The sequence below is a fragment of the Odocoileus virginianus genome, chromosome 32 (genome assembly GCF_023699985.2).
Source record: "Odocoileus virginianus isolate 20LAN1187 ecotype Illinois chromosome 32, Ovbor_1.2, whole genome shotgun sequence".
Taxonomy (NCBI): Eukaryota; Metazoa; Chordata; class Mammalia; order Artiodactyla; family Cervidae; genus Odocoileus; species Odocoileus virginianus.
The window spans coordinates 21,237,591-21,250,450 of record NC_069705.1 but is presented as its reverse complement, the minus strand read 5'-3'; the positions used below and the strand labels follow the sequence as shown (position 1 = coordinate 21,250,450).

The 12,860-nt window shown below is 35.2% G+C and overlaps 1 protein-coding gene and 1 pseudogene across 1 annotated transcript in view; one reads left to right on the top strand and one right to left on the bottom strand.

The window, feature by feature from the left end:
* Positions 1 to 12,860, top strand: part of SGCZ (sarcoglycan zeta) — a 1,064,676-nt gene that overhangs the window by 1,024,307 nt on the left and 27,509 nt on the right. The window contains exon 6 of the mRNA XM_070459967.1: positions 3,935 to 4,007. Coding sequence (XP_070316068.1) covers positions 3,935 to 4,007 — 73 coding nt within the window. The remainder of the gene's footprint in view (positions 1 to 3,934; positions 4,008 to 12,860) is intronic.
* On the bottom strand, positions 11,905 to 12,661 carry LOC110151940 (small ribosomal subunit protein eS7-like; annotated as a pseudogene).

Genomic DNA, 12,860 nt, shown 5'->3' with positions numbered 1-12,860 from the left:
CATTTATTTGTATCTATGGGAACTGAAGTTTGGAGAGATTAAGTAGCTGGCTCAAGGTTAGTTAGATGGAATAAAGGAGCTGGAATTGCTTCCCAAATTGACTAATTTCAAAATATGTAGTATATCCATAATAAAACCTGAACTCCAAGATTCTAACCTTATCATAAGGTATTTAAAATCTCTGTTTAGACCTTCTTATTTTCAGGTGTAGATAATCTGTTATCAAGTATCAGTGAGAAAAATTAAATAAACAAATAAAACTAATGTTTCAAGGCATAGAGGTATCTTTGCCTTGCTTCTATATATACTGATGATCACAGATTCTTCTACACAAAGCCAATAACCTCATAAAGTATTATCTGAAATTAACTACAATAGAATTCATGAAGCTGATCGGTGGCTGGAGAGACACTACATTACACATAATTTTTTTTTCAGTTGCTATCAGTTGAGGAACTGGGAGTACCAGGTGTTTTGGGTTTCCTTTTCTTTTCTTGCATTGGCCTCCCCAAAGAATATAGAGAGGCCAGTAGGTTGATGATGAGTAGCTTATTAGAGTATTGCATTTATGGACAGCCATATTTGGAAGGATATATAAATTTATTTTTGATTATGTTTTTAATGGTAGGGGTGTTATTTAATGTCAGGCATTTGTAAAGAATAGCATCCTATTCTAGTAGCTTATATCTAAAACTGTTTTTGTATATAAAGTAGGACCACAATTCATATACTCTTTCTTCTTTCTACCAAAAAATATGACACTGTTGTTCTTCTGTTTTAAGGCTAGAAATTATTGTATGAATGAGAGCCAGTGTTTTTTGACCATGAGGTTTGCCAGCCTCATTTTTCCTGACTATTACAAAAATTAACAGTCTATATTTTCTCTACATCTTATAACATTCACATTAAGTTATCTGAAATATCCTTTAGCATCTGTATAGTGAAGCAAAACTGATACTGTGCCCTTTTGAACAATCCTTTCCAAAAGTAATAAACAAAAAATATTTATTTATTCAGTAAGTTTAAATGTACATATTAATAAATTTCAGAGTTATGTTACTTTTTCTCTGTTATTTTGTATCTCTTCCTTTTTGGTTTCCATGGTTTCTATAACTTAAGATGTGAGAATTCATCACACATTTTTGTTTTCCTGAAGTGAGGGTAAAGCAGATCTGTACTTTTTGTCCCAAATAAATGTTGACTGATGGTTATATTACTGGTGGCTCAGAGTCTGCTTGCAATGCAGGAGGAGATGCAGGTTCGATCCCTGTGTTGGGAAAATCCCCTGGAGAAGGGAATGCAACCCACTCCAGTATTCTTGCTTGGAGAAATCCATGGACAGAAGAGCCTGGCAGGCTACAGTCCCTGGGATCAGAGTCAGACACGACTGAGCGACTAACACACACACAGAATGGTTAGATTTACCAGGTAAAATATATGGTGCCAAGTAAATTTTAAATTTCAAACAAACAACAAGTGATTTTTAGTATAAGTACATCCCCCTGCAAGTTTGCATACTTATACTAAAATATGATTTTATTTTTAACCAAACTTCAAACTTAATTCGGTGTTCAGTATTTTAAATTGCTAAGTCTGGCAACCCCACCAATAATCTGATATTTGTAGAACTTTCCTGTTCATGGGAAATCTATATTTATACATTTTTAAATTTTTTATACTATGAGAGTTTGTTTCTGGTTCAGATGGCTTTTCTTCTTCCTCACTGATTTCCTCTTAAGATCATCATTGTTGCTTATTTACTGATGCCCTTTTGACTCATTTGGGGACAAAAAGTGAGAGGATGAGATTAATTTTCTCATTATCTGGAAGTCTGAAGTGAGTTAATTATTTATGTTATTTTATGCAGTTTTCAATTTAGCCCCTTAGGTGGTATGATTATGCAGTTATTTCTTCAAGAATCTTTTCTTAACACAAATCACCAATATTTTCTGTTGATACTTAGAACTGAGACCTTTATCAGTTTTTCATCCTCATTGTAAAATTAAACATTTAATAACATTCTACTTTCACTTTCACTGATATATTCTGTACTAAGTTACTATATGTGCCATTCTGTTTCAAAATAAATTTTACTACTATTCATTATATGTTTATGTAATCTGTGTTACATCATATGTTTCTGGCATCTTATCTGGGAAGTTTTCAAAATTATAAAATAGTAGAAATTAATTTTTGAACTCTGCACATGGCTATCTATCCCATCTATAAATTACATCTTATTTTAAAATGCCAAAGGAGTCTCTCCTTGAGAAATGGAAGTATGTACCCTAAAATATTGATTCAGATGCCACCCTCCACAATCACAAAATCAGAGTTTTATCTAAAACTGTTACTTTACTTCCAAAGACTTATTCCTGAGAATTGTTCACTAACAGAAATAAAATATTTTACAAAATATCAAAAGAGAAAATTCCTTAAAGAAATAATTGCTCTAAATGTGTGAAAACAGTTAAATAAATAAACAGTATGCCCTAAATATCCTCTCTAGGAAAAAACAAAACAACAAACCCAACAACAACTACTAAAATCCAGTAAGAAGTTAACAATCGTGGATGGCTTTGAGTTTACAAACTGAAATCTGTAATCTTAGGAATTTACTGGAGCAGAACCTTATACATTTACACTTCAAACCATAATATAGATGGAACCATGTAACAGATTTTGAAAACAATTTCTTCCTCTGATTCAAGGTGGAAGAATTGCTTTGCTGTTTTATATAGAGTCCTCTGGTGATTCTAGTATATTTCCCCATATATACTCTTACTTTTAAGGAATTTAAATGCTTTCTGTAATTTCCTAATGGCACTTTCTTCATTGCTTATGGAATCAATTTACTTTATATTGTTCTTCATGATAAGTAGAAACAGCTTAACAATGAAGGTATAAAGTTTGTATTTGTATTTGCACTATATTATCAAGTTGCTGTTAGAAGCCATTGATGGAGAAGGTGTGACATTCTTACACCAAGATGTTTGAATAAGAATAAACCAAAAGATAATAGAGATAGATAGATAGATAATAGATAATTATCTCCAAGGGAATGCTTTCATTTATGTAAAATTACAAAGGAAAAAAAGGAGGCTGTGTTTTTCATCATCTTTAACAAACGTCTTTGCATTTGATTTTTGTAAAAGAAAATCATTTTATTTTTCTCAGTTAAATTAGAACTCTTGTCATCCTGGAAAATCAAATGACAATAATAAACAAAAGGTTTAGATAGAATATCATTCAACTGCCTGAGCACATGACCTCTTGAGATAACTATGATCTCATATAAAGTCCACTCTAATGAGTTCTAGCCATTTATGGTTTTAGATTGAACCTTAATTTCACAGAAGTCAAAAGTAAGGTGCCCTGTTCTCTGCAGTTTGATGATCACTCTAACTAAAGGTGGGAGCTGCTTGTGGGTGACTTGCCAAATGCCCTATGAAACCCATGCCTTTAAACAATTAATACTATACTGCATCAGAGCCCACTGTCCACATTTTCATTTCAACTTTGCTGCTTGTAGAAAGAACTGAATATTGTAACATATCCCTACTTCAAATTCACTTACCTGAGAATAAAGGAACAGGAAAGAGATAAATATTTGTTCTGTGATCAGAGGGTTACAATCTTCACTCAGTCTGAACTTTTATGAATGAGATTGTCTTAAAGAGGGTCAACATGGTGGGACTGCAAAGAGTCAGACACGATTTAGCAACTGAACAGCAACTAATGATGAGACTTAGATTTACCCTTTTTGGTCCTTCACTACCTTGAACTCTTTTCCAGGTTTTCTCTTTTTATTTGTTGTAGTCCTATTTTAAGTTTTCCCATTCTTAGAAGAATATTTAATGTATAAAAACAGAAATGAAAACAACTGTGTCTGTCCATTTGCTTATGCTGACTCTTGCCCTCATGTCGCCCTCAGGCACTGAAGGAGCAGTGTTCGGGCACTCTGTTGAGACACCTCACATCCGAGCAGAACCTTCCCAAGACCTCAGGTAAGTCCTGGCCTCTACACCTGTGTCATAGTTTCCATCACTGATGATGGCTCTTGATATATAAAGAACCGAAGTAGAAAATATGCTACAAAACTGTATAAGGAGTTGATGTTCCCTGTCTACATGGCAAATAGGTAATCAGCTATTTGATAGAGCGCAAGAACGTGTGAGTTACTATTCTATCCTTCTGTGTATTTTTCCTTTACAAATGTACAATGGATATAAAATAAATATATCAGACAGGAGAAGTGTGGAAAAAGAAAAGAAAAGGCAGTTATGGAGGATGTTGACAGGAGGACTAATACAAATAGGGATTTCAGAAAATCTGATGTAGATAATGAAATATATGGCACATATAGGCATAAAAAAGGGGGAGGCAGACAATGAGAGAAAGCTATAAATAGTCAGAGAAGTAGAGGGAAATACAGAAACCAAAGTAAACAGCCATCAGTAAAAGGCAGAACTTAACTGCCCTATGATGGACTCCTTAATCTTATATATTTGGTGAAATAAGCTCTGTCTGTCAGTTTGAGAAGACAATTTTGTAGTGTATTCTCCCCAGGATAATCATAGAAATCATTGATAAAAGGTAAAATACTAAAATCTAGTCTATTGTTTAGATAAGATAATAACTTATCTATTGTTCTTAATTCAAGAAATAAGTTATATTCAATATATATTGTATAAATTATATGTAAAACTATATATATTATATATAACTTGGTATATATATATGGTATATATTGTATATTATATATATTTGCAATATATACATATATTAAAATTATTATACCTTAAACCAATACAATATTATATTAAAAAAAACAATATTTTATATCATTAATTTCAAATAGGTAAATAGCATACTGGACTTCCCTATAACCCAGATAGTAAAGAATCTGCCTGTGATGCAGGGGACCTGGGTTCGATCCCTGGGTCAGGAAGATCCCCTGGAGAAGGAAATGGCAGCCCACTCCAGTATTCTTGCCTGGAGAATCCCATGGACAGAGGGGCCTGATGGGCTAAACAGTCCATGGGGTCACAAAGAGTCAGACACGACTAAGTGACTAACACACACAGATAGCATACTAAAGTGAATTTCCTATGATATGAAAAAAGACAACCTTACTGATATTAAAAATAAATTACATATTTAAAATCATTTTTAAAGCTAAATTAAAATATTAACCTGAGAGAGAGTCTTTGTCTTGAAAACACAATAAAATATTGAGCAACTCATTTTATTTCATGAAAAGCAGGCTCAGCCCTCCCTAGGTGGCGAATGGAAAAAATACTCAAATAAAATTAGAAAAATCAAGTTGAAAAATGTTAAAGAAAAATGTCACACTTTTACAACAGTAAATTTTGCAGCCCTTGTATTTCTGTGATAAAAGGCCTTTAAAAATGTGGTTTCTCACTCGGTGAGTAGCACAGATTTAAACAGCTAGTTAATAACAGAGAAAGTGGGCCTCTTCATGTGATCAAAGTATTTTTAACAAGACAAATATGAAAATAATTTACTTTATACTGAACCAGAAGGATTTAGGAGTTTGAAGAATATGTGAAAACAGTGTCTCATAGTGTGTTATAGTCTTGATTTAAGATTCTATTCTCAGTTGGCAACTCAACATTTTTGTATAAATTATTTTTTCCTTTTCTACTTAACAAGGTTGTGTTCCCACCACAACAGGATCTACATCTTCCTTGTTTATCTTTAGTTCAGTAACAGCCGCACTCTATCTCACACATAGTAATGTTGTTGTAATTTGTTAATTAGTAAAACTGAATAATGAGGATACTAAATGCCTATGTATAAGAAGTGTAATATCATTTGTTATTGTATTACTTAGATACATGTGTCTAACATTCAGTTCAGTTCAGTTCAGTTCTTCAGTCATGTCCAAGTCATGCCAGGCCTCCCTGTCCATCACCAACTCCCTGAGCTTGCTCAAACTTATGTCCATCAAGTCAGTGATGCCATCCAACCATCTCATCCTCTGTCATCTCCTTCTCCTCCTGCCTTCAATCTTTCCCAGCATCAGGGTCTTTTCCAGTGAGTCAGTTCTTCGCATCAGGTGGCCAAAATATTGGAGTTTCAGCTTCAGTATCAGTCCTTCCAATGAATATTCAGGACTGATTTCCTTTAGGATTGACTGGTTGGATCTCCTTGCAGTCCAAGGGACTCTCAAGAGTCTTCTCCAACACCACAGTTCAAAAGCATCAATTCTTTGGCACTCAGCTTTCTTTATAGTCCAACTCTCACATCCATACATGACCACTGGAAATTCCTACTTTTTTGAGCTGTGTTTTATCACGGATACCAGAGTTTCATTCAATAAAAATTTTAATTACTAAGTTCTAAAAGAAACATTTCTTTTTTTGCCTCTAACATTTTAGTAATTATGTACTCATTTCACAAATTTCATTATGAAAAGCCTATTGCCAAAAAAGGAGTAAGAACCAATTGCTATTTTAATTACCTTTCTGACATGTCTCAACTTTCATAAGTATGGATGTGAATTAAATTATAATTAGTATATCATGTTTCTGGCTCTTATTTTCTAATTATTCATAAAGTATTTAAACACTGAGCCTAGCTAGACTTATTTGCTAGTGCTAAAAGCAGATTGGCAGCCCTCAAGATGAGTGGTACTGATCTAAATTCCAAAACTGAAACAGAAGCAAAGTACTATAATGCTGGCAGTGTTCAATTATTCATTTGTGTACTGAAGATTAAAAGCAGTGTCTGAGAAGATCCTTACAAGCCCTGCTGGCAATTTTCCTTTCAGGGCAATAAGAAGTACCCTTAGCTGACACCTAAGTCTAATCAACAAGGTGACATTGATTGACCAAGTAAATGTGTAATTTATGGGGTAAGAAGTTATGCTGTCCTTGATTTTGTTTTTGCCAAGAGTAAAAAACTAGAAAGAAACATTTCAAAAAGTTTATTATAGAGTTTAGGTAATATTTTGGTGTGGATATGTAGTAGGTAGCTATAATTTATTTACTCAACAGCTGTTTAATGAATGCTTAATATGTGCCAAGGTTTGCACTAGTCTTCATGTGACTTTTAAACATACGTACGTAGAGCTTATTTTTTTTTTGTATCAAGTGATACTGGTTTTTGGCAGGGACGTATTTGTTAACTAAACAACAAATAGTCATAAAGGACAGCATAATCTGTTTGCCTGAAATAATCCAACTATAAATGTTCTTTTTCTTTTTTCTTTAATTAATATGTAGCTAAATTATTGCAGTTCAATAGAATTTCTGCAGTCTTTGGTGAAAAGTGATAAAATGTATAATGTAATGCCCATTGTCCAAGGATTGTTAGGATCTGTATTCTATTAACTTATCACTGTTACTATCTTACAGCTTTAGGCTACCCCGAGCTTTCTCTAGCTGCAAAGCACATGGTTTCTGTCTTCATATTTGTATTATTTCCTGCCCATTTGCATACCCTTTATGGTCTCTTCCTGCAAATCAGATAAAACAAAGCTTCGGTCATCATTTCTCCCAGTTCAAGAATAAGGCAAGAATCTAGACTTTGAATTAGTAAAATGAGTTAATATTTAATGATAGAATTGGGATCTTTTCATCATTTCCATTCTCATATGTATATAATTTAAAACAAAAATGTGAGGTTGACAGGCTCCTAATTAATCTCTGGAAACATGGAACTTTAATTTGCCTCATTCTTGTGTTCAAGGAAAAGCCACAAGTTATTAAATGGTGTGGGTTTTTTCCCTGAGAGAATTTTTCAGTAAAGAGGTAAAATACTTTGCTGGTATTTTTCTACCTATGAGAAAAAAAAAAGTGATGATGAAGTAGTGTTTTTCTCCTCTCCACTTCCCTTCCCCATACCTCTCCTCTCTTCTCTTTTCTTTTCTTCCCTCCCTTTCTTTCCTCCTTCCTTCCTTTTGTTCTTTCATTCTCTGTATGTATTTATATATTTGTTTAGAGTTAGTAGCAAATGTTCATGAGATACTTCCCTTCACTTTAGAACTGGGAGTAATGATTGACAGAGGGATTTGTTTGATCTAATTTTCAGGAAGAGACAATAAAGGGTGTGCAAATGGGCAGGAAATAATACAAATGTGATAACAGAAACCATGCCCTTTGCAGCTAAAGAAAGTCAGGGTAGCTTAAAGTGATAAGACAGTAACAGTGATGAGATAGTATAAGAATATATGTTCAGGTCACAGTTTGCATTGTATTATTTCTTCTTAAGACACTTTTCTGTTCAATTCCCCATTTATTTCATCCTTGAAATGGCAAATAATGAGTGCCAACTCTATCTCTGGTACAGTGTTAACTATTTATCAAGAACAAGATACATCATACTCAAGTTCTGCTTAAGTTTGCATTTGGTAATTGCATCTTACAACTTAGAGTAAGAGAAGTCTGAATCATTTTCTCAGTGTGTTGAGAATTCTAGAGATCTTGACCACTCATTTTCAAATTTGAGAATTGCATAACACCTTAAAAACAAAATCTTGTTACATTTTTGGTATCTAAACACCAAAACTGAATTGCTTGGAAAATACAGGCAGAGGAATGACTTCAATTCAACATTAATCCTTCTCTCTGCTATAATCCCTGACTACCCACTATGAAACTCCTCTGCAATCCATTATTGTGATTACTATAATGCTATAAAAATGAACACAATTGTTCTTCACTAATTCCAGAGACTAACAACATAGAAATGCACAAGTTCTTCTAATACACGTGGGCTTCAGTTTTCAACAGGCCTTTTAGAAAGTATTTTGTAGTAAAATGAGTAAGTGTATGTTGTAAACTTTCCTCAGTGAAAGCTTGAAAATTTCAATAAAGAAACTCAGGGCATCATTTATCGGTTGATATTCTGTTGCCAAAAGTCTACTTATATCCAGGTTTAGTCTGATTCCAGTCTCCTAATCTGAGCCCAGGGCATTCTAAAGGGAATCTAGGCTAGTTTGAGAAGTGGAGGGCAACTGGAGAAAAATCAGTCCAACCAAAGACTGAAATTGTAAATGATCTAAATTCTTTTTCCTTATGATTTCTGGGTTTTAGTTTTGTTTCAAAGGTTTCCCTTTTCTAGATTTGGATTTCTTCTAATTTTATTGTTTATTTTGTACACTAGCTTATTTCTTATATATTTATTTCTAATATATTTCTTTTATATTTTGAGTAAATAAAATGGGAAATTATGTTCTGAATTTTCTTTCAATTTTCTATTGGAAAATAGTCTCTAATTTATTCATATTTATATTTTTAATAGATAAATCTAGAAATTATTCTTAAAGAGTTTGTTAAGTATCTAATGTTATTTCTTCTGTATGGAAAGTCAACATATTAAGCATCATTTACTAAATAACCTCATATTTTCCACCCCAAAAGGATTGCTACAGCTTGTCAAATATTAACTTCTCATATATACTTGCCATTTGTTTTAGATTGTATTGTGTTTCATTGACCAAATTTTCTATTTATGATTTTGATATCATTTTAATTAAAATACCTTTATATTAAGTTCTAATTTTAAAAGGAGAGTCTCCTACTTTACATTCATTTAACAAATCTGAAAACTGTCATACATATTTTTCCTCTAAAAATATTTTGACATAAAGTTTTGTTTCAAGAGACTCTACTGAGATTCTTGTTGGAATTTTATTACATATGTTTATTATTTAGACATATTTGAATTTTCATAATATGGAAGTAAATATGAGTTTACCCAGAAATACCTAAAACTCTTGAATTTCGAGGTAAACTATTAATATCAGACGTATTTTCTAGATACTCCTTTCCAGGAAATATTGTAAAATATAGACTTTGAATACTATAACATTTATGTTGTGATTTAGCAACAGGAATTACATATTTTTTCAGTATTCCTGTATGTCATTAATATCTGTATTATAATAGTCAATAATCATCAAGCATTAGCATCAATTAACATTTTTTTATTTAGATTTTCATAGCACACAGTTTGACAAACTTTACCCCCAAAAACTGGACAATCCTATAAGTTCTGTGACCACACTTTCTTTCCCACAAGTTACTACAGAAATTCTCAAGCATTCTACCTGCTGTTCTTAGTCACACAGTCGTGTCGGATTCTTTGCGACCCCATGGACTGAAGCCCACCAGGCTCCTCTGTCCATGGGGATTTTCTGGGTAAGAATATTGGAGTGGGTTGCCATGCCCTCCTCCAGGTGATCTTCCCAACCCAGGGACTGAACCCAGGTCTCCTGCATTGCAGGTGGATCCTTTACCACTGAGCCACCAGGGAAGCCCATACTACATGTTAAGAGTATTTTACAGAAAGCACCTATACCCCCAGCTAGATTCTTCTAGTATCATTTTTCTCTATGTCTTTAATTATGTATACATTTCAACTATCCATCCACCAATATATCTTATTTTTATTCATTCAAGCATAAGTTGTGTAAATCTGTACACTTTTCCTCATCACTTCAGCATGTACATCATTAACTAGCATTGAAGATCACTTACAGTTTCTTTCCTTTCACTGTAAAATAATTAAGCAATGATATTCACAAAGCCTAAATGCTTATTTGCTGGGTTTTGAAAATGCATACACTTGTGTAACCCAAAATTTTGTCATCACTCCAGAAAGTTCCCTCATCTCTTTCCTGGTAAATCCCCACCATGACCCACCAGAAGCAAACTCTACTCTCCTTTTTTTTTTTTTTTTTAACTCTGTATTAGGGTAGACTGATTAAGTACTAACATAAATTGATCATAGAAGATGTACTATTTGTTAGATTTATTTCATTCCACACAGTGTTTTTGAGATCTATCCATGATGTTGTCTGTATCCTTTCTGCTTTATTCTGATTGACTGTATAAACATACAATATTTTATTTATGCATTTTCCTAATTGAAAGATGCATGAGATGTGTCTAGCCATGTTCAGTTTTATATAAAAATGCCAGAACTTTCCAAAGTGGTTGTATCATTTAACTCTTTGTCAATGAAATTTCAGTCAACAGTCAAGCCAAGAATTAATGAAAAGAAATCTTATTCAAGCCACACTAAAGATTATAATTCAAGAGATAGACTCTCAGAAACCCTGAGAGTTGTTCTGTCTGTTGGAAGGGGATGGCTCAGTCATGTACATTTTCAAGACACAGGATATACTGATATTTTACAGAAAGTTCACCAAAGACTAATAGTCCAAGTAAGTATAGTACAAGGGCCTTCCTTGGTGGCTCAAATGGTAAAGATCCTGCCTGCAGTGCAAGAGACCCAGGTTCGATCCCTGGATCAGGAAGATCCCTTGCAGAAGGGAATGGCAACCCACTCCTGGTATCTCAGTTGGTAAAGAATCTGCCTACAATGCAGAAGACCCTGGTTCGATTTCCTGGGTTGGGAAGTTCCCCTGGAGAAGAGATAGTACTCCAGTACTCTTGGGCCTTCCTTGTGGCTCAGCTAGTAAAGAATGCACCTGCAATGTGGGAGACCTGGGTTCAATCCCTGGGTTGGGAAGATCCCCTGGAGAAGGGAAAGGCTACCCACTCCAGTATTCTGGTCTGGAGAATTCCATGGGCTGTGTAGCCTATGCGGTCGCAACGAGTCAGACACGACTGAGTGACTTTCATTCACTCACTCACCAGTATTTTTGTCTGGAGAATTCCATAGACATAGAAGACTGGCCAGCTATAGTCCATGGGGTAGCAAAGAGCTGGCCACACTGAGTGACTAACACTTTCACTTTTCACAGGCATAGTACATGGGGAGCAACAAGGCATTATGACCCCCTATAGATATGGGGAAAATGTTATTCTCTTGAGAGGTTACATAGCTAGTGTCAAGAAGGAAAGATCTTCCTGTGGAGCAGGCATTCCCACTTTGTTTTTTGTTTTTTTTTTTTTACTGTGACTATTTTATTTAGTCATTTGTTTACAACTGAAACTCTGGGAATTCAAAGTTAACGTCCTTGCCGGCGAGCTTCTTATAGACACCAGAAAATGCTTCAACCTTGTGCTCCACATTGTTCTGCTGAGCCTTGTCCAAGTGGGCCTTTATGAGTAGGCTGCCGTCCAGCTTCACGCGGATCCTCTTGCCCACGATCTCACTGGGGAAAACCAAGTCCTCCAGGATGGCGTCGTGCACAGTGGGCGGTCAGAGTGCGGCTCCTGGGACGTTTCTGCTTATTTTTTGTACGGCTTTTTCGAGTTGGCTTAGGCAGAATTCTCCTCTGGGCAATGAAGACGACGTGCTTCCCGCTGAACTTCTTCTCCAGCTCGCGCACCAGGCGCACCTGGATTTTCTGGAAAGACTTCAGCTGCGGGACGGGGACGAAGATGATGATAGCTTTCCAGCCGCCGCCAACTTCGATCTCCTTGGCGGCCGTGATGTTCAGCTCCCGCAGCTGCGCCTTGAGGTCCGAGTTCATATCCAGCTCCAGCAGGGCCTGGGAGATGCCCGACTCGAACTCGTCCGGCTTCTCGCCGTTGGGCTTGACGATCTTGGCGCTGGAGCTGAACATGGCCGGGACCTTGCAGAGGCGGCCAAAGGTTCTTGCCGCTGCCGACTCGAGCAGGCCTAGGAAGAGGCCTAAACCTCGCGAGAGTTCGTTAAATCCCCGGCATTCCCACTTTGAGGTGCTCTGGTTAACATGAGGCATAGATGTACATGCACATTAGGGACAGAGGGAGGAGGCCCAAGCTCAGAGAGAGAATTGTTACTTTTAAATGTTCTTGTCCTTCTTTAAAATACAAATTTTATTTCATCATCTCCCACCAAATATGAAAGAGAATTTCGTGTTTCACATGTTCACTAATATTTAGTATTAGCAAATTTATGAATTCAAGTCATTCTGGTGACTGTTCTGTGGAATT